This window comes from Spermophilus citellus (genome assembly GCF_964194105.1).
Source record: "Spermophilus citellus genome assembly, chromosome: 4".
NCBI classification, from domain to species: domain Eukaryota; kingdom Metazoa; phylum Chordata; class Mammalia; order Rodentia; family Sciuridae; genus Spermophilus; species Spermophilus citellus.
This window is the reverse complement of record NC_138185.1, coordinates 23,564,686-23,588,979: the sequence shown is the minus strand read 5'-3', so window position 1 is coordinate 23,588,979 and position 24,294 is coordinate 23,564,686. Positions and strand designations below refer to the sequence as shown.

The 24,294-nt window shown below is 45.0% G+C and overlaps 2 protein-coding genes and 1 long non-coding RNA gene across 12 annotated transcripts in view; 1 reads left to right on the top strand and 2 right to left on the bottom strand.

Moving 5' to 3' along the window:
* Positions 1-9,674: 9,674 nt before the first annotated feature.
* On the bottom strand, positions 9,675-12,424 carry LOC308647931. 3 transcript variants are annotated; one of them, XR_014021728.1, is made up of 4 exons: positions 12,265-12,424; positions 12,023-12,078; positions 11,461-11,686; positions 9,675-9,896 (listed from the first exon to the last, which is right to left on the bottom strand). It is a non-coding gene; the product is annotated as an uncharacterized lncRNA (long non-coding RNA). The 3 variants fall into 3 exon arrangements; XR_014021729.1 differs by having other exon boundaries at positions 9,677-9,873; XR_014021730.1 differs by lacking the exon at positions 9,675-9,896 and having other exon boundaries at positions 11,460-11,686.
* On the top strand, positions 12,129-20,614 carry TP53INP2 (tumor protein p53 inducible nuclear protein 2). 2 transcript variants are annotated; one of them, XM_081292486.1, is made up of 4 exons: positions 12,129-12,304; positions 15,968-16,141; positions 16,671-16,839; positions 17,210-20,614. In XM_081292486.1, the coding sequence occupies exons 2-4, from the start codon at positions 16,018-16,020 to the stop codon at positions 17,460-17,462; spliced, it is 546 nt and encodes a 181-aa protein (XP_081148612.1). In that variant the 5' UTR covers positions 12,129-12,304; positions 15,968-16,017; the 3' UTR covers positions 17,463-20,614. The 2 variants fall into 2 exon arrangements, with proteins under 2 accessions (XP_081148612.1, XP_081148611.1); XM_081292485.1 differs by having other exon boundaries at positions 16,551-16,839.
* NCOA6 (nuclear receptor coactivator 6) overlaps positions 19,640-24,294 on the bottom strand; it is a 97,200-nt gene continuing 92,545 nt past the window's right edge. For all 7 annotated transcript variants that reach the window (XM_081292437.1, XM_081292438.1, XM_081292439.1 and 4 more), the window contains one exon: positions 19,640-22,455. In XM_081292437.1, coding sequence (XP_081148563.1) covers positions 22,412-22,455 — 44 coding nt within the window. In that variant the 3' untranslated portion in view covers positions 19,640-22,411. The remainder of the gene's footprint in view (positions 22,456-24,294) is intronic.

The following is a 24,294-nucleotide window of genomic DNA, read 5'->3' as shown; positions in this document are numbered from 1 at the left end:
ATAGACAGATCTATAGAAGAGAAAATAGATTAGTGATTGCCTAAGGCTGGAGGCGGTTAGGGGAATAGAAAATGGGAAATGACTGCTACTGGTTACAGAGGGGTTATTTGTTTTTTTTTAGGTACTGAGGCTTGAACCCAGAAGCACTTAACCACTGAGCCACATCCCCAGTCCTTTTATTTTTTATTTCCAGACAGGTCTCGCTAAGTTACTTAGGTCCTCTAAATTGCTGAAGCTGGCTTTGAACCTGCAATCCTCCTGTCTTAGCCTCCTGAGCCACTGGGATTACAGGAATAGGTCACCATGCCTGGCCCAGAGTTTCTTTTTGAACTGCTGAATGTATTTTAAAATTAGATCTGGATGGTTGACTTTTTCAGTGAATATACTCAAAAACATTGAATTATGGGCTGGGGATGTGGCTCAAGCGGTAGCGCGCTCGCCTGGCATGCGTGCAGCCCAGATTCAATCCTCAGCGCCACATACAAACAAAGATGTTGTGTCTGCCGAAAACTAAAATAAATAAATAAATAAATAAATAAATATTTTTAAAAAAACAAACATTGAATTATACACCTTAAATTTGTGAATTTTATGATGTGTATAAAATTTTATGATTGTGTATCCTCAATATCATTTTTTAAAAATAGCATCAGAATCACTTGGCAGATGTATTGTTGTTGTTGTCATTTTTATTTTGAGAAGGGGTCTTATTATGTTAACCATAGAACTCCTGGATTCCAGTGATCTTCCAGCCCAGCCTCCCAAGTAGCTGAGTCTATAGGAAAGTGCCACTGTGCTTAGCTGGAAATGGGTTTGTTGTTCCTTGTTTCTATTTAATTTCCCCTTTTCCTTCCCTCTGTTTTTTGTTTGTTTGGGTTTTTTTAAAATATATTTTTAGTTGTTGATGGACCTTTATTTTATTCATTTATTTATATGTGGTACTGAGAATCGAACCCAGTGTCTCACATATGTGAGGCAAGTGCTCTACCACTGAGCCACAACCCCAGCCCGTGTTTGTTTGTTTGTTTGTTTGTTTAGATAATGTTTCCCTAAACTGCCAAAGAACTTGGAATCCTCTTGCCTTAGACTCTCTAGTACCTGGGATTACAAGTGTGTGCTACCATCTCTAGCTCAGGAGATGTATTTTTAAATGTAAACTTCCTTTTTCTGTCCTAGAGACTATGACTATTCCCAGAAAACTTCTTTCTTTATCTTTCCAGGTAATTCTTTTTTTTTAATTTTTTCTAATTAGTTATACATGACAGTGAATGCATTTTGACACATCATACATAAATGGACTATAACTTCTCATTCTTCTGGTTGTACGTGATGTAGAATTACACCAGTCATGTAATCATATATGCACATAGGTTAATAATGTTCAATTCATTCTCTATCCTTCCCTCTCTGTGTAATCCAAATACCTCTATTCTTCCCTAGACTCCCCCCCACCCCGGCCTTATTGTGAATTAGCATCCACATATCAGAGAAAACATTCGGCCTTTGGTTCTTTGAATTGGCTTATTTCACTTAGTTTAATATTCTGTAGCTCCGTCCATTTATTGCCAAATGCCATAATTTCATTCTTGAAGGCTGAGTAATATTCTATTGTGTATATATACCACATTTTCTTTATCCATTCATCTGTTGAATCTCTAGGTAATTCTGATGTTAGTGATTCAGAAGCCATATCTTGAAAAACATGACCCTGAAGATATAGGTATTCTGTAGCTTAAGCAACAAAAAGATGAATATAGTAATAAGATAGCAAGTATTGGGCATGGTGGCACACACCTGTAATTCCAGCAGCTCAGGAGGCTAAGACAGGAGGACTGCAAGTTCAAAGCCAGCCTCAGCAACTGTGAGGCACTAAGCAACTCAGTGAGACCCTTTCTCTAAATAAAATACAAAATAGGGATAGGGATGTGGCTCAGTGGTCAAGTGCCCCTGAGTTCAATCCCCGGTACCTACCCCTACTGGCAAAAAAAAAAAAAAAAGAGAGAGATAGCAAGTATTGAGTTTTTACAATGTGTTAAGTACTATGTTAAGTGCTTCACATATACATGGACTATTATAGGTACTATTAATTATTATTTCCCTATCACTACATGCACATGAGAAAACAGAGGAACAAAGAGTTTTAGTAATTTATCTAAGATCACATAGCCAGTGCCAGAACCAGGATCTGTAGGTAAACTCCATATATTGTGGTTAAGTTGCCCTGCCTGAGAAAATGAAAGGAATTTGAGTTGGGTTGGATTTTTTAAAAATATTAATTTTTTAGTTTTAGGTGAACACAATATCTTCATTTTGTTTCAATGAGGTGCTGAGAATCGAACCCAGTGCCTCAGGTATGCTAGGCGAGTGTGTTACCCCTTGAGCCACATCCCCAGCCCCATGGGTTGGATTGTTTTGTTTTAGTTGAGGATGGAGGGTAGAGATTAGAAAGGAGAGAGAGCAAGCAAGGTAATTCTCTCCTGAGAAACCAAAGATCCCAGGTGATTTGTAGGTTATCTAAAGAAGAAGAAATAGAGACTCTGAGATATTAAGTAAGCCACACACCTGGGACTGGGGTAGTTTTTTCTTAACTATTCATTGAGTACCAGAGTACCAACTTCCAGATTCTATGCTAAGCTATGAACGGTCTTATCCAGTATATTTCATTGATTCCAAACACCAAACTGATTCTGGCTGTTTTTAACATAAGAGCAGTTAACTAGAAGGCTATTAGGGAGCTCACAGGGTCAAGAGAAGATTGGGGAACCAGATTTGAATAGTCAGGGCCTGGTTAGAGACCACCTATCAGGTTAATCATTCCACCACCAGAATGAGTGAACTTCAACCAGTTTTAATGCACTTGCATCATGCTATTCGAGAGTCAATGTTCAGCCAGGCGTGGTGGCACATGCCTGTAATCCCAGTGACTCAGGAGGCTGAGACAGGAGGATCCCGAGTTCAAAGCCAACCTCAGCAAAAGCAAGGCGCTAAGCAACTCAGTGAAATCCTATCTCTAAATAAAATACAAAATCGGGCTAGGGATATGGTTCAGTGGTCGAGTGCCCCTGAGTTGAATCCTCAATACAAAAAATAAAAGAGTCAGTGTTCTTGGAAAGAGCATGAGATTGCCAAGCAATGTGATGCACACCTGTAATCTCCACTACTCAAGAGGTTGAGGCAGGAGGATCACAAGTTCAAGGCAACTTGGAGCAATTTAGCAGGAACCTATCTCAAAATAAAAAGGGATAAGTATGTAGTTCAGTGGTAAAATACTCCTAAGTTCAATCATCATTACTACAAAAAAAAAAAAAAAGAAGAAGAAGAAAAGAAAAGAGAAAGCATAAGATTGATTGAGATTAGGTCCTGTACCTGCCTTTTGACCTGTGTGTAGGGTGACAAGAGAAAGTGATCTATAATAAGAAATTAGATGGTAAATATACCATGCTTGCCTCAAGATGACATACTTCAAAGGCAACTGGGCAGTCAATTCAGTGAAGGCAATTTTTTTTCTTTTGGTACTGGGGATTAAACCCATGGGTGCTTAACTACTGAGCCAAATCCTCAGCGCTTTTTATTTTTTATTTTGAGACAGGGCTAAATTACTGGGGCTGGCCTTAAACTCTCAATCCTCCTGCCTCAGGCAAACACAGTAATGGTGGTAAGGAAGAGATACACAGCTCCTCCCATATTAGAGTTAATAGTCTAGCAGTGAGTCACACTAAATAGAAGTAAGCAGACAAATCAAATTATTAGAGTTTGTTATTAGACCTATGCAGGCAACAGACTAGGAACAAGTATAATGAAGACTTCCTATAGATTAGGTGGTCAAGGAAAGCCTGTTTAAGGAGGTAATATTTAACCTGAGGCCTAAGAGATGAGAAGTAGTTATTGACATAAAGAGTTGGCAATGAACCTGGCATGGTTTGTGCACACCTATAATTCCAGCAGTTTGGGAGACTGAGGCAGGAAGATCACGAGTTAAAAGCCAGCCTCCACAAAAGCGAGGCACTAAGCAACTCAGTGAGACCCTGTCTCTAAATAAAATACAAAATAGGGCTGGAGATGTGGCTCAGTGGTCAAGTGCCTCTGAGTTCAATCCCCAGTACCCCCCCCCACAAAAAAAGAGTTGGCAGTGTATGTATGAGGAGGAGCTTGCAGTGAGAGGCCAATGTCATTTTAGTGATGTGAGCAAGAGGTAAGAAGAAACTAGGCAGGAGCCAGATGAACTTTATAAATCATGATACTAAGTTGAATTCTTATTCTAAAATCAATGGGAAGTCCACTGAAAGGTTCTAAGTAGAATTGGAACATGATCATAACTTAGATTTTTATTTTGCTTTTGAGGTGTTAGGGATTGAAAAGATTGGGAAAGTCACAGCCCTTCTCTGTGACTTTCATTAATAAAAATTTGAAAGACAGCAAGTTAAAGCAAAAATTTCAGACTGATGAGTATATAAAATCTTTAAACACAAATGGAGGCTTTTTTTTTCCCCTAGGCTGCCTGGTGACTAGCCAACATTGTGAATGACATAAATAAATAGCTAGGTGAGGAAGTTCATGACATTCCAACCATAGCAAAAGCCATCCTTTAGAAGAACAAGACTAAGATACAAACTAGGCTTAAAATCATATATGACCATATACCTTTATTCTTGGAAGGCAATAGAATCTAGCTAGAAATTTAAGAAAGACTAATCAATATTTATAAGAACACACTGGAAATTAGCTTTGTCTTCAGGTTTGTTGTTGTTTTGATAGTGTACTCAGAGGTCCGGAGCAGTGGGGAAAGACAGTGAGACCAAGCCACATACCTTCCATGAACAAGATGCCTGGTTTGGTCTGAGGGCCCAGCTGGGAAGGTGGGGACAGATAGGAGACAGAAGCAGGGTGGTTAGAGTGGTCGTTAGATTTAAACCTACTTTGGTGGTGGCAAAACAAGCTTTGATAAAATGTACAGCTCTTTAAATTATGTTTATTTCCAGAAACCAACTCAAACCTAAACTTGCCAGATATGGTTTGGATGAAAAGGATAGAACCTGAGAAAATCAACACCAAGAAACACAAGAATAAGCTGAGTGCAATGGCAAACCTGTAATCCTAATTACTCAGGAGACTGAGGCAGGAGGATCACTTGAATCCAGGAGTTTAAGGCCATTCTGGGCAACATAGTCAGATCCCATCTCAAAAGAAAGAGAGGGAGGGAAGAAAGAGAGAGTTAAGAGAGGAAGGGAGAGAGACAGATAGAGAGAGGGAGGAAGGAGGGAGAGAGAGAGTAAGTGAAACAAAGACAGTGTTGCTATAAAGGCAAAAAGGAGGATTAAAGACACAGCAATGGCTTGATCTATGGTACCTGCAGATTTTTTCACTAGCAAGCAAACTGTAATAAAATTTTAAAACAAACAGAAACTCAGATTGGGGTGTGTGTATAAGATAGTAGAATGTAAGAAAAGATCATTAAAAAATCCTTGAGATTGAAAAAGTAGGAAGGGCCTGATCTAGTCAAATGTTCAGTCCCTTCCTACTGGTGAGGCCCACTGGGAGACCCACAACCAGCTGCCGCCTCAACCCTCCACCTAGGTATTATAAGGGCCCAAAAGGAACCAGGAATCAGGACTTGCATAATGTCCTGAGGACAGATTTGTGGGACCCAGTGTCCCCAGCTCTATCAATTTCCTTCCTGTCCCCTACCCACAAATGCCCACAATTGCAAAAGCCATCCTGTTAGGAAAACCAGACCAAGACCTAAGGTAGGCCTAAAACCCAAAGACTGTAAAATTGGCACTCCAACCCCCAATCTCTTCTCTCTGAGCCCCTCTCCCTTCCCAGGAACTATACTCTCCATAAGTATGTATCTAAGCCCCTCATGACCTAACCTCAAATATATATACACTCCTCTGGGAAAAAAAGACAGGTATAGTGGACTTTATTGATTCCTTGTATTCATTCTCCTTTCTCCTTTCCAAACAAAATCCTAGCCACATGATTTGAGTGGGGTTGACCTCAACCTCATTCCAGGAATGGGCCCTAAATAACTGAAACTAGGGCTGGGGATGTGGCTCAAGCGGTAGCGCACTTGCCTCAGCACCACATACAAACAAAGATGTTGTGTCCACTGAAAAATAAATATTTAAAAAATTCTCTCTCTCTCTCTCTCTTTCTCTCTCTCTCTCTCTCTTTATCTCTCTTTCTCTCCTCTCTCTCTCTCTCTTTAAAAAAAAAAATAACTGAAACTAAACAAATGTATACCAAACCCCCAGTGATCGTGCTTGATTGAGGGATGAGCATATAACTCAAATTGGGTCCATCGGGGCCAATAAAATTCAATTGCAGGATTTTGGACTAAGCCATTTAGAGAAATGGGCTTAATCTTTTCTGCTGGTTTTGAGTTTGGAAGCACCTCACCCCAGGAGCAGCTAGCAGCCATTCCTCAAGCTTATGCATAAAAGACAAGGCTAAGCTTGACTGGTTTGCGTTAAAAAGATGCAATAAGCCACCTTTCAATGTAAACAGTTTGTTATGTCCTTGTGATCCTGCCCCACACACCAAAAAAAATGGCAGAAACCCAAAAGCACCGTACAATTGCAATACAGGTTGCCAGGCTACCAAAGAGTTAATTCTAGACTGCAGCTAAAACTTGCATATTCTCCAGCTGCATCCTGAATAGGGTGGAGCAGAAAACCTGGGAAGCACTAAAACTCTGTCATGTCAGCCTCCCAGGGGAGATGGGAGGCAAATGGGAGATGCTCTCCCTGCCTGACATGCCTCCTGTCCTCTCCTGTTCTGGGAGGGTCACAAGGCATTCTGCCAAGATCTCAAATCTTAGCCCTTCAAAGCTCCTAGACTCACCAAAGATCTTAGTTCCAACTCTTAAACTTTATGTAAGCCCAAGATTTTGTTCCCCAAATGTCTGTTAAAGTCCAAGTTGTTGCAGATGGAGTTGTGCATTTAAAAATATTTGTTTTTATTTCCAGCATTTCCATGTGTTACAAGCAGGAAATTCAGATATTTTCAGAAAAGGAAGTCCAACTCAATACTTGGTAGACTCAATTGTCACTGTTTACTTGTCTATTTTCTCTATGAGTATCAAGTTCTGAGAGGGCAGGGACGGAGGCTGACTCATTTCTGGGACAAGACACCAAGCCCAAGACCTGGCACAGAATGAATTTATTTGTTGATACTTAACCTCCACTTGGATACTTCTGGTGATAGGAAACCCACTCTCTCCTGGGTAGCCTTTTGCTTTACTGAGGGTTGTGTTACCTTAATGATTGCCTGGCTGGTGGGGACAGCATGCTCTTCCTGTGTGAGCATCCTTCCCAACTCAGTTTCTCCACCCAGATTCTAGGAGGGGCAAGGACAGGACTTGGACCGTCCTAGTGGTAACCAAGACTTCAAGTATTAATTCAGAAGGAAGCACATGGGCCAGGTCTGGACATACACCTAAGGCTCTGATATTTCATTGATGAAACCTAAAGTGAAACAATATTTTGGGAGAGTGATATGGCAGCATCTGCTAAATTTGAAATCTGTATTTTTCAATCTTATAATTCACTCCTCTGAACCTATTCAATTCAAAGATAGTCACTGTAGCATGTTTTGTGGCAGCAAAATATTGTAAACCACCAAAATTTTCATCAATGAAGAATTAAAATCTAAAGTCATTCAGTGGAAATCTGTGAGGCAGTTTTTGTTGTTGTTGTTGTTTTTACTTTGATTTTTTTTAATGAGGTGATCTATGTGTATTGACATAGGTTGAGCTCCAATACAAATTGCTGACTGAATAGTATGAGTTTAGGGGCTGGGGATGTGGCTCAAGCGGTAGCGCGCTCGCCTCGCATGCGTGCGTCCCAGGTTCGATCCTCAGCACCACATACCAACAAAGATGTTGTGTCCGCCGAGAACTAAAAAATAAAAATATTAAAAAATTCTCTCTCTCTCTCTCACTCTTTTAAAAAAATATTTTCACTAAAACAAAATGTACTAGAGTAAGATTAGTAAGTCTTGGGGCTGGGGATGTGGTTCAAGCGGTAGATTCTTGTCCACACTCACACTGTCCCAGAAACCACCCCACCCTCATACCCCAGGGATAGATGGATAAAACTAAGCTACCTCCCTCCCCCCATGCTTCCCCTCTCTGAAATGAATGCTGTCCTGACCAGAAAAACCTCTTTTTGAGTAAAAGTTCTTGTTAAAGTATTGGCCATTTGTTGGAGGAAATGTGGGGACTATGTCTGCCCCGGCTGAATTTACACGTTAATAGTTTCTCTCCTACCAGGCATGGGTGGAGGTATGCACCCATAGTTCTGGCTACTCTGAAACAGATTATTGAGCCCAGGAGTTTGGGGCCAGCCAGGGTAACATGAGACTTGTCTTTAAAAAAAAAAATCTAAAAATTTTTCAGTTTATTCACAGTAACATGGGAGGAATGTATGATCTACATCTGAAGGCTTCCTCTCAACCTCACCCTCTATCTTAAGGAAAGGTGGATAAGGCAAGGAGGGAGGGGAGTGGCAAGCAGTTTCTCCAGCCAGGCATACAGACTGGTTCATACCTGTGAGTACACACAAGGTCCCATGAGCATCACACCCAGGCTGACACATCTCCTGCCCTTTGAAGTGGGGTGGGGGAAGCCAACAGGGAATCCCCAGGGCATGGTGAGGGCAGGCCCAAGGCCTAGACAGGAATAGAAGGGTGGCCTCTTGATCTCCAATTCTGGAGTTCATAAAATTGGGCAGGTGCTCACATCTGGGCATGGATTAAATGGGTGTGGGCAACTTTTAACCCCATGGGTGTGAGCTCATGTGCACATAGGTGTTTATTTCTACATGGATGCCTTCATGTGTATGCATGGATGGCCACGTGTGTGTATACAGGAATGGTACCTCATATCCAGTTGGAAATGAAACTCCAGGATTACTCTCATTGTGATGCCCATTATCTCTTTTTTTGTTGTTGTTCTTGTTTATTTCCATTGCATCTTTTTATGGCCCCTGGCCCAAGTTAGGGTCCTCAGGCCACTCCCTAGGGCAAGGGTCAATAGATGGCTCAGCTACCATATGATTCTAAGAAGTTTTTTTTTTTTTCCCTCTCTCTCTGGGCTTCAGTTTCCCCATCTATAAAATGAGGGGTTTGGGTAAGTTAGATCTGAAGTCTCTTTCATCCCTGATGACCTCTCTCTTTTTTTTCTTTTTCTGATAAATCTCTTCAGTGGAGAGGAGGGATGGGTGCCAAGGTTTTTAAGAGGCAAATCCACTGGGCTCCAGCCCCCCGACTTTTCATGAATACTCCTGACTCTACAGAGAAATGAAAGACTGGAATCTGCCTAGCTGACTGTACATGGGGTTCATTTAATACTGGAAATAGAATCCCGGTCATTTAGGGCACCAGAGTGTATGTCAAGAGCCCTCTTCTCTGGGCTTGTGGAACAGGAACCTGGTGCTGAACCGAACTCTGCCTGTAACAGCATAGAGGGTCCAGGTATAGAATCCTATGCCAACCATCCTTCATGAGCTTCAGTCTGCAACACTAAGCTTTGAATTCAAGTCCACTCTGTGCCAGACCCATCGCAGACTGAGTGGGGAAGTGAACAAAAAATGATTCTGACCCTGGGATGCCCATCATCCCCTCAGGAAGACACATACACATTCAGGTATCATCACTTGCATATTTATCTTTTATTAAAATTTTTAAAATTAAGGGACAGGGTCTTGGTATGCTGCCCAGGTTGGCCCTAAACTCTTGGGCTCAAACAATTCTTCTGCCTCTGCTGGGTCTATAGTATGTCAGCACTCCTGGTTACTTACTGTTTTTACTGAATAAACAAATGCCTGTGCATCAAGGTGGCCATTGACACATGCGTAGATCAAGGAAGACTACCTAGAAAAAGGAATGAGTAGAATCTGGAAGACAAGACAGATCTGGATTTCAGAAAGGCATGCCAGGAGGTGAGAATGCTAAAGAGACAATGAGGAGGGCTGGGAATGTGGCTCAGGCGGTAGCGTGCTCCTCTGGCATGCGTGCGGCCCGGGTTGGATCCTCAGCACCACATACCAACAAAGATGTTGTGTCCGCCGAGAACTAAAAAATACATATTAAAAATTCTCTCTCTCCTCTCTCACTCTCTCTTAAAAAAAAAAAAAAGAGAATGAGGAGTTTAACCTCAGCACAAAGTACATGGATGAGAATAAGGGGGGGATGAAGCAGGAGAGAACTAGGTCTGGGTCATAGAGGGCCATGAATGCTGTATTAGGAGTGTGGGGCTTATGAACCACATAAGGTTCTATATAGATTAAACAAGTGTGGTATGAAAGAACAGGTGTGTTAGGGATTATTTAGTTTGCCAGCAAAGAGGTAAACGTAGGGTATAAAGTTAGCAGGAAGTGGGTGTGACAGTCAGAGGTTCAGCATTGCAGGAATGTGGACACTTTAGGGACATCATTCTAAAGAATAGGATGCTACTCCCTCCCCTACCAAAAGTCTCCTGGTATTATATCCTGGCTCCTCTGAGTTACTAGGGCTGAGTCCTCACTTGGGGGTTGCATATTAGGTTGGGTCAGGGTTTTATCACCAGAACATGAACCTCTGGATTAGCTCCTACTGGCCAGGTGAGTATCTCCCAGTCCCGTACCAGTTCTGCTCTCTACTGAGAGAAGACAGAAACTTTGGCTCTGGAGATTCTGAGAATATGTATTTGTGGTCTCTACCTACAGGATATTAGGAGAACTGGGGCCTAGAGTTTGAGATTGGCAGAATCCTGAGGGTAGAGAATTACAGAGAATTTTACAATGTCAGCTCAGAATTTTTGAATATGTTAAGTATGACAGATAAAGCAATTGAGGTCCAAGAGGTAACTTGTTTTAGGTTACACAGCAAGTTTGGGGCATAGACAGGACTGGAAGCCAGGTTTCCCTTGGGAGGCTGAAGCACCCTGAGGTGCAGATGAAGAGTGGAGAGCATCAGGGCTGGAAGCTAAAGGATTAACTCCTGGCTCTGCCATTGACCTTAGTTTAACTGCCTCAGGAAGTTACTTGGGCTTCCTGGGTCTGTCTCCTTTTTTTTTTTTTTTTTTTTTTTGAGAGACAGAGAGGGGGGGGAGAGAGGGGGGGCAGAGAATGAATTTTTTTAATATTTATTTTTTAGTTTTCGGTGGACACAACATCTTTATTTTTATGTGGTGCTGAGGATCGAAGCAGTGCCCCGCGCGCGCGCGAGCGCGCTACCGCTTGAGCCATATCCCCAGCCCTGAGTCTGTTTCTTTAACTAAAATAATACATTTGGTGTTGTGAAGATCAAAAAACGATAACACAGTGACTGGCACACAATTAAGTGCTCTATAAATATCAACTATTTGTCTGGCAGTGGCAATAGTGCCTATTTTTTTTTTTTTACGTGTGTGTTTAGTGCATTAGTGGACATGAATTCATACACTAATAATGATGTTTGTGAGCCTCAATTTCTCCATACCTAAATCGGGATTTATAATCCCTGTCCCTCTCACTCTTGTGTCCAATTCCGGTAGCAACCGTGGATTCAACAGGGCGTGTAAACTTTTCAGGACAGAGCGGTACTAGCTCAATGTTTATTCAGCCCAGAGCAATTCCTCTCCAAGTCCGACTCTTTTCAGAAGTTCACGTCAGCTTCACCAACTTCCCGTCACTTGCTGGTGCTCCCCCCTGAACCGGGGAGAGAGCTAAGGAAAAATGGGGTGGGAAAATAGACAATGTGTCGGAACAAGATACACACAGATCAGGGAAATTGGGCATAGTATGCAGGAGAAAGGATACAGGAGCAGTGGGAGGGGTAAATGCGCTGGGAGAAAGCCGGGAGAGGAGGATTCCCCAGGAAGGAATGGGGATCGCCTTCATTGAGAGGTCTGCAAGTGACCGGGAGTAGCGATTTAACCCTCTGGCATTCGCCTCTCCAGGCGGCACCCGGAGGCTTTAAGTGCGGCTTCTGAACTGGAGTCACTAGCCAACAAACCGTGGAGGGGCGGGGAGTGGGGAATCCGCAGCCTGGGATTGGATACCTCTTCGGCGGCCAGTGACGCGCGGCGGGCGGGCCCCTTTGTGATGTCACGATCAGCTGTTTGGACGTTCCAATTTGTGCCGTGAGCCCCGCCGCAGCGGCTGCACAGACTCAAAGCCCCGCGGGTGAGCGCAGCAGCTCCGAGCACCCCACCGCTATCCCCGCGCCTCCCCATCCAGTCCCCGCGATGCGGCCGGGTCTGTGAACAGCCTGCTACCCTGGGACGCCCCGCTGTACAACTACCTCAGCATCACCCCGCCTGCCGCGTCGCTCCGGGTCCCAGGTGAGTCCCCGCCAGCTTGGGCCCCCGGGCTCCCTGAGCCCGGGGACACGCCCTGCGCCCCCTGTGTCGGGGCCTTTGTCTATCTCCGCGGCCGGCCGCTGGGGCTGCGTTCCGGGCTCCCTATTGGTTGCCGCGCGCCGGTAGACCTTGACGTCGCACTATTTGCATATGACATTGAGACGTCACCAAGGCCAGCACCGCCCCCCAGGCTCGGGTCGCTTGTCCTCCCGTGACCCGGTGGGCGCCGTGTTGGGCGGGACCAAGGGTGAGAGACGCTGAAAGGCTAGCGGGCCTTAGAGGGCTCTGCGGTTTCCTGGGCTAATCTCGGGGTTGGAGTCAAGGCTCTGATACCCTTTCTCCTTGCGACTTGAGGGTCTGACGACACAACCATGTTCAGGTCAGGGGATCAAGGAGGCCTTCCTATTCCAGGTCTTTTGGAATAGCAACAGATGGTGGAGGAATCCCCTCTCTTGCTCCAGGCTCCGCCCCCCCCCCCACTAACACAATAACATCCTCCTAATCCCTGACATGTGTGCAGCGCCTTAGTTGATGTCATTCCTAGCCTCCACATGAGGTGTCTTAGACCCCATTTCAGAGAAGGAAGCACTGAGACCCAGAGAAGGGAGGTAGCTTACTGAGGACACAGTCAACTAACTGGTCATGTTAATTGAGTGACAGATGAATGGCATTAGTGCCAGGCATGTACAGAGTTAGGAGTTCAATAAAAGTTACACATCCTTCTCGTGTCTTGGACTCAGCACCATCCCAATTAGATCTCTTCATTCTTTGACCTTATTCTAGGAGATCTTTGGGGATCTAGGTCCCCTTTGGTTGCCCTGACCCCTCTGCTCTCTTCCTTCCAATCCAATAAAATCTCTGCCAACTTTTTTTTTTTTAAAGAGAGAGTGAGAGAGGAGAGAGAGAGAGAGAGAGAGAGAGAGAGAGAGAGAGAGAGAGAGAGAATTTTTAATATTTATTTTTTAGTTCTCGGCGGACACAACATCTTTGTTGGTGTATGGTGCTGAGGATCGAACCCGGGCCTCACGCATGCCAGGCGAGCGCGCTACCGCTTGAGCCACATCCCCAGCCCTCTGCCAACTTTTGATCATAGAAAAGTGAGCTATCATCTGTCTCATGGTATCTCCAGGGCTGATTTGGTTAAGATAGATGGTGAGATGAGAGTTCCCTCTATGATTGCTCACCACCTCCCCAACTCTGGCTTGTCAGCTAGGAGGGTATGTGACCTGGCCTAGTACTAGTGATTATAGAAGGTTGTACTGCCCCCTCTCCTTGCTCAGGTAAGGGTAGGGGAAAGGGGATGAGAGATTCTGGACTTTCCAAGTGCATGGGTCTAGAGGCTGGACCTGGAGCCCCATCCCAGGCTGGAGTTTGCTCAGGGATGGGCTGGACTAGAGGTGGCTTAGGCCTCAAATGCTATTCTGGGCACAGCTGCTGTAGTTATTAAAGGGAATGGCTCTTCCTGGAGCAGAGCTGGGAATTTGAGAACCAGGAAGTTGGCAGGGCTGGGAAAGAAATTCAAGAGGCTCCCCCAGTGATCAAGAGAGGGGGCGGACACTGGCTGTCTGGTGCTGCTTGTCACTCACACTTTGTGACCTCTGAGCCTCTCTTACCTCAATCTGTTTGTAACTGAGGAGGTCTGCTGCAGGTTCTGGTACATAGTGAATGCTCTGGTAAAGGCATGCTGAATCCTGATGCCAGGAACTCCGGTCTTCTGTGGCTGGACAGAGGGGCAGTGACTGGATCAAGGTCCCTGTCTGACCTCCCTGCCTTCTATGCATCTTTATATTCTTGGAGATTATTTGTTGAGACTCCCTGACTTTGGACTGAATGCTCCCCCACTATCTAGCTGTGTGTTTTGGATGCATTTATAGTCTCCCTCTGAACCTCAGATTGTAAAATGAGCCAAGAGCAGATCTATAGTCACTACTTTGTTGTCTCTATTTCTGCAAGAGGGGATTTCTTTCACATCTTTACCCAGGCTAAGAGCTTGGGTCCTTGTCCAACTTTCAGTGTTCATCCTAAGGGGTCCTGGGATTTGATAGGTCCCACCCCCTGTCATCACCTTCTACAGACCTGCTGCCTCATTGGAGCAAGCAACCTGATCTTCCTCCTAGTCAAGGATGCTGCCCTTGAGCAAGAGCCTGGGAAAAGGAGGTTAGAGTGGGTAGGGCCTGTGGGCATAGAATCTTCACACCTCATCTGACAGACACATCTGAGGCTTGCCCAATAACATGGCAGGATGGTAGCAGTTCTGTGGCATTTCTGCTAGCTAGAACTTTTCAAATTGCAGTCTCCTTAGTCTCTAGGATCAAAGATGCTGTTGAGGAAATGATGAAAACCAAGACCCCCCTTTTTTTTCCTCAGAAAAATACCCAGAGACCATGACCCCAGTCACCAAGTTAAAAATACTTAATCCAGAAAGACACCCAGCAAAGGCAGTGGGCTCTAGTGATCATGGGTACTGCATGGATTCAAATCCCACCTTTTACTAGCTATAATACTTTGGGCAAGTTGAGTTACTTCTCTAAGCCTCACCTTACTTCTATTTTCTTTACATGTAAAATAAGAGTAATTATGCCCACTTTCCACATTTTGGTATAAGTATTGCAAAAGGTAATATAGATGAAGCTGTTTAGTATTGTGCCTGGTACATGAATGTTATATTATTATGATGATAATAAACAATCACAATATGGGGAATTTGTTCCATGCCTGGAGAATTTCTGTTTACTCTTCAAGGACCAGATTGGATGTGTGATCCTCTGGAGAATTTCCCTGACAGAGCCTGTAATACATATCATATCACTCCATATCCCTAAAGCACCTTGTGATAACAATGAGTTTGATAGTTTATTGAGTGCTTACTATGTGCCCAGAATTGTTTTAAGCACTTTATAAATGTTTAGCTCTTTGTATGTGTGTGTGTGGGGTTATTGGGGACTGAACCAGAACCAATAAGCTACATCGTCAGCCTTTAAAAAAAACCTTTTTTCTGTTGTAGATGGTCACAATACCTTTATTTTGTTTATTTTTATATGGTGCTGAGGATTGACCCCGGTGCCTCACATGCTAGCACTCTACCATTGAGCTACAAGCCCAGCCCTCATCTCCAGCGTTTTTATTTTTTTTGTTTTGAGACAGGATCTTGCTAAATTGCTGAGGCTGGCCTAGAACTTGCAATCTTCCTGCCTTATCTTCCCAAATTGCTGGATATAGGTGTGGGCCATTATGCTGCATTTAGCTTATTTAATTCTCATTAAAGTCCAGAGGAGGGTACAATGATGTTCTTTTTTTTTTTTTTTTTTTTTTTGGCAGAGGTGGAGACTGAACCTAGGACTTCAAGCATGTTAAGCTTATTTCTGCCACTGAGCTACACCCCAGCCCAGTTCGTTTAATTTTTATAAAGGCTAAGAAAAAAGGGATATCATTGTTATTTGATAAATCAGAAAACTAAGGCACAAATAAATATCCTAAATTCATAACAGAAGACTTTCAGAAAAGCCTGGACTTGAGTGCAGAAAGCCCACACCTCAAAAGCTTCCCCACACATCTCACCTGTACTCTTATCACTGCTCTGGGGAATAGGGGTGATACCAGGCGGTGGATTTCAGTCAGTGACTGACTTCTCTCTATGAACCCCAGGTTTTGCACTGCCATAGGGCGCCTCCTTGAGGCCGCTTCACTGCCCTACAATGTTCCAGCGCCTCACCAGCATCTTCTTCAGTACTCCCTCCCCGCCAGAAGACTCCGACTGTCCCCACGCCTTTGTCTCGCAGGAAGATGAAGTGGACGGTTGGCTTATCATTGACCTGCCGGGTGAGACTTGAGTCGGGGGCCACAACTCAAACTCCTGAGCCTGTGAAGTCATTGGAAAGGGCCGACGGTTCAGCAGTGGAGGGGAAAGGAGTTGTTTGGGGATTTGAGAGTTCCCCCAAACCTACTGGTCAAAGGAGCTGAGGCAGTGGCCTTGGAGGCGGGGTAACATGGTCCCTTACCCTGCAAGCCTGAGCTGTCTCCAGGCGGCTCAGTGTTGGGGCCACACATCAGGGTAGCAGGGCGAGCCTCCTGGTCTGAGGGTGTTCCGTGGGCAGGGCGGGCAGGGCTGCGGGTCTGACTAACGTTGCCCTTTCTCTCCCCGCCCCTTGTGTCCGGTGTGTGTGTGTCTGTCCCCCTTCTCCCTGCTGTTTTCCCTCCTCCGCATGGCTCCCTCTCCCGCGCCCCGTAGACAGCTACGAGGCTCCCCCCAGCCCTGGGGCCGCCTCTGCCCCCGCGGGTCGCCCTCCGCCCGCGCCCTCCTTGATGGACGAGAGCTGGTTTGTTACCCCTCCCGCCTGTTTTACTGCAGAGGGGCCCGGCCTCGGGCCCACCCGCCTCCAGAGCAGCCCCCTGGAGGACCTCCTCATCGAGCACCCCAGTATGTCCGTTTACGTCACCGGCAGCACCATAGTGCTGGAGCCTGGGCCCCCTTCCCCGCACCCAGACGCTGCCCTGCCGGATGGCGACCCCGGAGAAGGGTGAGTGAGCGGAAGGCGGAGCTTGGAGCCTAGGGGTCTTGTTCGAGGCTTCGGGAGTGAGGCGTGTATCGAGACAAGGGGCGGGGCCTATGGGCTGGGCTTTCAGATGGGAGGTGTGGCCTCGTGGCTGGGCGGAGCTTAGGAGCGACGTGGCTGAGATTCTTGGGCTGGGTTGAGAGGCTTGGGCCGGGTTTGAATCCTTGAGGGTGGGAGGCCTTGGGGCCGAGGGGGTGGGGCTGCTGGGGGCAATACAGATTGGGGCAGACACCATAGTGCGCCAAGAAAAGGGAACTGGGGACAGCGGAGCGAGATGCCAGTCCCCCAACCCCTCCATGTGCCACTCTGACCGAGACCCGCTTTGTCCCTGCAGAGAGTTGGCACCCGCCCGCCGCGAGCCCCGGGTCCTGCACCACGCCGCGGCTCCTCTGCCCGCGCGGGCGGTGCTGCTGGAGAAGGCTGGCCAGGTACGACGACTGCAGCGGGCCCGGCAGCGGGCTGAGCGCCATGCGCTGAGCGCCAAGGCGGTGCAACGGCAGAACCGCGCCCGTGAGAGCCGTCCGCGCCGGCCTAAGCACCAGGGTAGCTTCATCTACCAGCCTTGCCAGCGCCAGTTCAACTACTGAGTGTCCGCCAGCAGCGCCACTAATCCCTCGCGGTCCCTGGATCCCCGTCAGTCCCCTCCGTGGCAGCCTGTATGTTGCTGGAGGGGCGGAGGGCGCCGCCTCAGGCTGCACCACAACTCCCTTCCTCCTTAGAGTATGTGAGGTGGGGTGATGGCCCTTCCTTCCCCATCTCTGATCCTCTAATCCACTTCTGAATCCCTTTTAACCCCTTTCACCCTCACCAGCATCTTATCCTCCATCCTCCCCACTCTGGACCTTTCATGCTTCCGAATTCTCTGGCCCTCCATCCCTGTCCCTCCCTTTCACCTTTGCCCTCTTGACCCACCCCTATTTCTGAGAGACTCTTCCACCCTGATCTGGCTCATTCCCCATCTTCAACTTGCACCTCACCCTTTCATGTTTGGCATTACACTTACTCCTGGCTCCCTTATTCATTCCCTCACAATATGGATAAAGGGAGGGAACTCTGAGCCCAACTCTGACCAGGTACAACTTGGTGGGCCTGGGCCACTATTCTTTCCCTCCAGTAAGGGGTCAGGCTCAGGGTTTTGCTTTTAGTTTCTCCCTTCTCTTTCTGGGGGAAGGGGGGAGTGGAGGGCTGGGCTCCTTGAAGCTGTTTAGACCTGGAAAGGTAATGTATGTGAAAGAGGACAGTGAGGTGTGAGTTAGAGGGAGGAGGTGGAGGGAATCAAGGGAAAGAAACAGCCTATTGGAGATGTACAGAAGACAGACAAGTTGAGAAGTTATAGGGAGCAGGGTACCATGGGAGCTGGCACTGTGCTTGCTCAGAGAGGCCATGCCCTGCTCTCTTGCTGTAGCTTGAAGTCTGCCCCCACATTCTCTTTCCTATAATCTCACTTCCAAATCTTTTTCTGAAATCTACCCTCTGCAGGCCCCTGAGTCTGAGGGGCTTAGTACCTTACCATCCTACCTTGATATGCTCCCCCAGGAGTAGAAGCTGGGCAAGGCTTGCCATCCTGGTCAACTATTCACATGCCCAAGGTGCTAGAACTAGCTTAGGAGAGACACAGGCTAGAGGGGTTCTAGGCAGGGAAAGGGCACACACACCCCAAGGTAAGAATGCTAAAGAGGACAAGCCTTGGGGTGAAGCCATCCCAAGACTGACAGCTCAGCCTTTCATCTTGCCTCTGGCCTTGTATTTCACACCCTGTTCACTATGGCTAATAAACACTCCTGGGTTGGAGGTCAGCAGCCCACTGTCCAATTCCCAAAAATTCCCTATCCAGGTTCAGGGCCTTCAGGGGCCTCTTTCTTTCCCACAGGGCTCTTCCTTTCTAGGCTGCTGGGGCGAAATGGGTGCCCTACGGTCCCCCTCCCCTTCTTCTCCAGTACTACCTGGAGGAAAGAACCTGAATCCCTGAGAGAGACACAGGGGACAGGGGCAGCCAGCTTTCCCTTTCTTGTGGTGGGATTGAATTTTGGGCTCAGACACCAGCAACAGCCTCTTGGGATGCCCTGAGTTGCTTCCCATTCTCTTTCTAGCTGTCTTTTTCTAGTGTGTGCACTTTCTTCCTTGAAACTTTTTAAGATTTCCTGTTACATACTAACATAGGTCTTCCCCTTCACCCCAATTTCAGGTTTCCAGGCCTCACAGCCAAGCTGGGGTTGGAGAAAACTCTGCATTCCCATCAGGGCAAAAGCAGCTGCTCTCCCTGACCCTACAGCCCCAGACCTCCCATGGCACATGTTAGAGTAGGAAGGGAGTATCCCCGTGGATGCTGGGATGGGGACAGAGGAAGCCCTGTTGGGGTCTCCTATCCCAACGTATAACTGACACTACAAGCAGATCAAAGTCCCTATGCCAGCTCACTAGGGCTCTCACATTTGACAACCTTGCTCCTTTCCCAAAGTTTTTCAGTTACAACCTATCAATTTTTATTCTTCCAGTTATCCCTTGGTCACTTCACAGCCAGCTTAGGGTCTTCAGCACTTCAAGAGCTGAATCCCTCCAACCTTCTTGCCTACACAACACCAGCTGGGGCCAAGGCTCAGTTCTGGGCAGCGCCCATGATCTTGCTGGTAGGGGAAGAGTTTGAGTGATAGAACATTAGGCCTAAATTTCAAAAGGCCCTGCCCTTTACCTATATTTATGGAGGCTCCTGTAGTTCTAGAACCATCCAATCTATCACCTAGCTGGTTGCAAGGCTCATTATAAATTTTTGTTTGTACTTTCCTATAGATTCTGTAGCATTTGAGTGTGGCAATATTTTAATCATGTATAGATTTCTAAGAACCAACACTACTCAGTCTCCTACTAGTCTGACTCCTGAAGCATCAGACCTTGTCATACTGTATTGACTGTGTATGTGCCTTTCACCTTGAGCATGCTTCAGGATTTTTTTCCTTAAACTACAGAACTTGAACACATGAGGGAACCAGAATTCACAAAGTCCTATGCAACCTTAGATAGGAGAGTGGGTAGAGAGTCTGTCTTGACTGATGTTTTCATTGATCCTGGAGAAGTTTGTACCAGTTTGTAAGTATTAATGTTGATATTACCAGCACTTTGCCAAAACTAAGGATGTCAGAGGGACCCATTTCTAGAGTGAGTCCCAATTACATCAAAGGGTGACTTCCAGTTTTTCCCGATAAGTCTTGAGTGGTTCCCTTGAGCTGGGTGTCAATTTTTAGCCTTTGTCAGTCTAGCCCCAGCAGGGCACCATGTGTGTATGAGTGCAGTTTGGTGCTGTTTTGGAGTATGCCTGCCCCTCAGCCCCTTGAGTGGAACCCTGTGATGAATCTGCTTGACCTATAATGTCTTAGGTGCAACAAGCACCCCACAAAGCTCTTGGATGCCTCTCCAGATCCATGCAGCTTTGTGTGAAGAGAGTGAATGCAGACACACCATAACCCACTTTTAATATCTTCCCTTTTACCCTGCCACCTAATCCCAGATGGAACCAACACATTAAGTACATCCCTGTTGGGTGTTTTGTGTTGAGACTGGCTGAAACAAGGAGACTTTGGTTGACTGTGTTGTGATGTGTCGACAGACTCAAGGACACAACCACCTGGTCATGTGGCATGCCTGTGTATGTGTGTAACAGGATTCTGTTAGACTGTAATGCTATTCCTCTATGGGAGAAAAAAATAATATAAAGAAAAACAAATAAAAAAATTTATTTAAAGCACATTATGCTTTCTGCCTGAGTTGAGCTAAAGAATGAGAAGCACTCTCTAATCTCAAGCACAGTTGAGGCATAGGGTATTATTATTAAGCTGGCTATGTGTGTGTTATACAGGGGATGAAAAGGGTAGATAAACTTGCTGGGAATGGAGGCACATAATGTGGGGTCTGACTCATAAAAACTATTTTAGAGGATCCCTATAATAAAAGACATATATTAAGAGTTGAAACAGAGATGAAAATAAGTGCAAGACAGAGTAGAGTCACTGACTCTTTTGGTCTTGGGCACTCAATTATGGCAAGGGCAAGGAGCCACTGGAGGGAAATTCTATTCCTAGGAGGAAAAAGCAAAAAGGCTGAAGACCACATGAGACATGGACAGGGCCCCAAGCCCTGGAGTTCCCTGAAGGCTGGGAGGAGGGCTGGAGCAAAAGCAGATGGCTTTAGAGAATATGCAAATTTTAAAGAATTGAGTCAAAAAGGGAAAAATTTGGTATGTTGATGAGATGTCATTCTTAGGCCTCATACAGATAAGATACAGAGTAACTAAAGAGTGGGGTGTGATAGACATCTCTAAAATATATAACAGAAAATGACCCCTTTAACTTAGGAGTTGCCCAAGTAACTACAGAATTGGACTAAAGGTGGAAACCTGACCTAAAGTGGGATAATTTCCTTAAATTTTTTTTTTCTTTTAGTTGTAGATGGACACAATACCTTTGTTTTATTTATTTATTTTTATGTGGTGCTGAGGATCAAACTCAGTGCCTCAGAGGTGCTAAACAAGTGCTCTACCACTGAGAAACAACCCCAGCCCCTAGTGGGATAAATTCTTGATGCTGGTACAAAGAATGTTGGTGATCAGACTAGGCTTACCTTCTGAATGGAGGAGATGTAAACATAGTTGTTTGGGGCAATCTGTCACACGCATGGAGGAGAAGCAGATATATGAGGTGGAGAGAAAGTACCATTTGAATTGCTAAGTTTCCTATCTCTAGAAAATTTTGGGTGGCCTTTGATCCTAAGTTGATTGTTATTTACAACACAAAGAAATTTGACCAATATATATCAAAGTACCTGGTATAGGGCTGAACAGGGCTGGTTTCTTTAAAACCAAGGAATTGAGTGAGCAAGCATATGCATTTCCTAAACTTGCTAGGTGGGCATTTCATGTGGATGTTCTAATTCACAAAGAAGGCTATGTCTACTCATTTATGATCCAAGGAAAGCTTGCTCTCTCAATGATCCCTTGCTAATAACGTACCTTTATGTTCTATGACAATGACATTTATTTAGCACATTCAGTATTTCACATTGTACAAACCCTTAGATTCTCTTTATTCACTGGTCCATTTCTACAACAAATACATCCAAAACACTATATAATAAAATTATTTACAACATTTCCAAATGACAAGATTGCTTTTGCCCCTGCTACGGCTATTCACACACAGTACTTCCACAGCACAATACATCATTAGAGGACCTAAAAATGCTCACCCTGTACTCTAGGCTGCTTAGGAAATGTGAAAACTAATAACATTTATAATGGCATTAGCTCCTCTCAATACATGGCAACATTTTAAAAATCTTGAACTTCATCTTGCAACACCAAAAGGGCTCAACAACCCTGCTTTTTCCCCATTGCACTTTACAAAAACAGGTTGCAGGGACTAGGAAAAGGGCCACATTATTAAAATGACTAACTGTACAGAAATAGATTTAAAAAAGTCACAGCTCAAAATTGCTCTTTGTAAAATTCACACACATTTACAAGTATCAAGTCACCGTCCAGCTTGTTTCACTTGGATTTTCTTCGCTTCGATTGCACTGCACTGGTTATGTCTGTGGGGGAAAAGGAAGGACACATTCAGCTGAGACAGCTCTTCACCACTCAGCCCGTTAGGCAGTCCACAACAACCAGGGCTGACCAAAGTGCAGTCTAGTGTACCAGAGTACGAATCAGTCAAAGGGGCATCCAGTGTGGAGAAAGTCATGGCTTTACCTGATGACTTATGTGGAAAGAACATGTGGACCTCATACCAGGGCCTGGCAACTGGGGAAATGTGATACAGGTGGTGGGAAATGAAATACTCACCCTGCTGGAAAAAGTGGCAGGGTGAGGAGACAGCCCTTTTAACTGGGCAATTACCCCACAATCTCCCTAACCAGTTGCCACCACTCAATAAAGTATGGATAGACTGACAGTGCTTTTGGTACAGAGTCAATAAGTGATGCCACAGCAAGTGAATAAATTGTGCTAGAAATCAGATTTTTGGATCCCTTTTGGAACCAAGCTACTGTTTTGCAGTAAGGGACTCTTCAGAATAAGCAACAGTTCTCTGAGCCCATGTAAGCTTGAAGGCTACATGGAAGAGATGGGAACTTAGTAACATATACAGGTTAACAGTGACATAAAAGGGAATGACATGTTTTAATTCCTTTAACTTCTCTTGTATCAGTGTCTTAAATCAATTAAAAAATTTTTGAAGTTACAGATAGACACAGTGCTTTTATTTATTTTTATGTGGTGCTGAGGATTAAACTCAGTACCTCACAAGTGCTTGGCAAATGCTCTCCTACTGAGCCACAACCCCAGCTCTCTTAGATCAATCTTATCTCAGATTTTAACCATTTTCTCAAAAACTTATCCATACAAAGTTCTTCTATGGCAAAGTACAATGACTAGCTTAAAGCTCTCCAAATGTAAACATTATTTAAAAAAATTTTTAGTTATAGATGGACACAATATATTTTGTTTATTTTTATGTAGCAATGAGGATCCAACCCAGTGCCTCACATCTGTGAGGCAAGTGCTTTGCCACTGAGTCACTCCAGCCCTCCAAATTCTTTAAAAATCTCGTTAATTGACTAAAAGGTCACTTATTTTTCATGCTGCTCCATTGTAGATATTTTTGTTTTAATATAAAAATATTTTAAATGCTTCTCATCAAAGGGAACAAATGCTTCTAACAGATAAATATTTAAAAAAAATTTTTTTTTGTATGTGTGTGGTACTGCAGATTGAACCCAGGGTCACTCTACCACTGATCTATACTCCAGACCTTTTTATTTTTGAGACAGGGTCTCACCAAGTGGTTCAGGCTGGCCTTGAACTTGTGATCCTCCTGTCTCAGCCTTCTGAGTAGCTGATGAATCAGATTTATCCATTTCTGGAAACTAGACTAAATTTTCTGATGTTGCATGTTAGGTTTGGTGTTCCTAAGCAATTTTTCTCTTGTCTTTTGTATGATAATTTTTAAAAAATATTTTTTGTTGGAGATGGACACAATAGTTTTATTTTTTTAATTTTTATGTGGTGCTGAGGCTTGAACCCAGTGCCTCACACGTGCTAGGCAAGCACTCTACCACTGAGGCCCAGCCCCAGCCCTAGCCCTGTATCACAGTATTTTGAGAACACAGACTCCTATATATATGTAAACATACATTTTTTTCTGCTGTTAGCTATGGTAATTGTTAAGAAATGAGACCTACATAACTTTCCAAGAGGTGCCTGTGCAATATTTTCATTCTTCTGTTGGTGAATATTTCCATATGTAAGCCATGTGCCAGGTGGTACACACCTGTAATCCTAGGCCACAGGCTGAGGCAGGAGAATGGCAAAAACATAAAATGGCCAGCCTCAGCAACTTAGTGAGATACTGTTTCAAAATAAAAAACAAA

Bases quoted from the DNA above. Each gene is read 5' to 3' on its own strand.
- TP53INP2 (XM_081292485.1), top strand. From the start codon at position 16,018: ATGTTCCAGCGCCTCACCAGCATCTTCTTCAGTACTCCCTCCCCGCCA. The intron at 16,142-16,550 runs GTGAGACTTGAG...CGCGCCCCGTAG, and splicing joins GCTTATCATTGACCTGCCGG to ACAGCTACGAGGCTCCCCCC. The intron at 16,840-17,209 runs GTGAGTGAGCGG...TTGTCCCTGCAG, and splicing joins GATGGCGACCCCGGAGAAGG to AGAGTTGGCACCCGCCCGCC.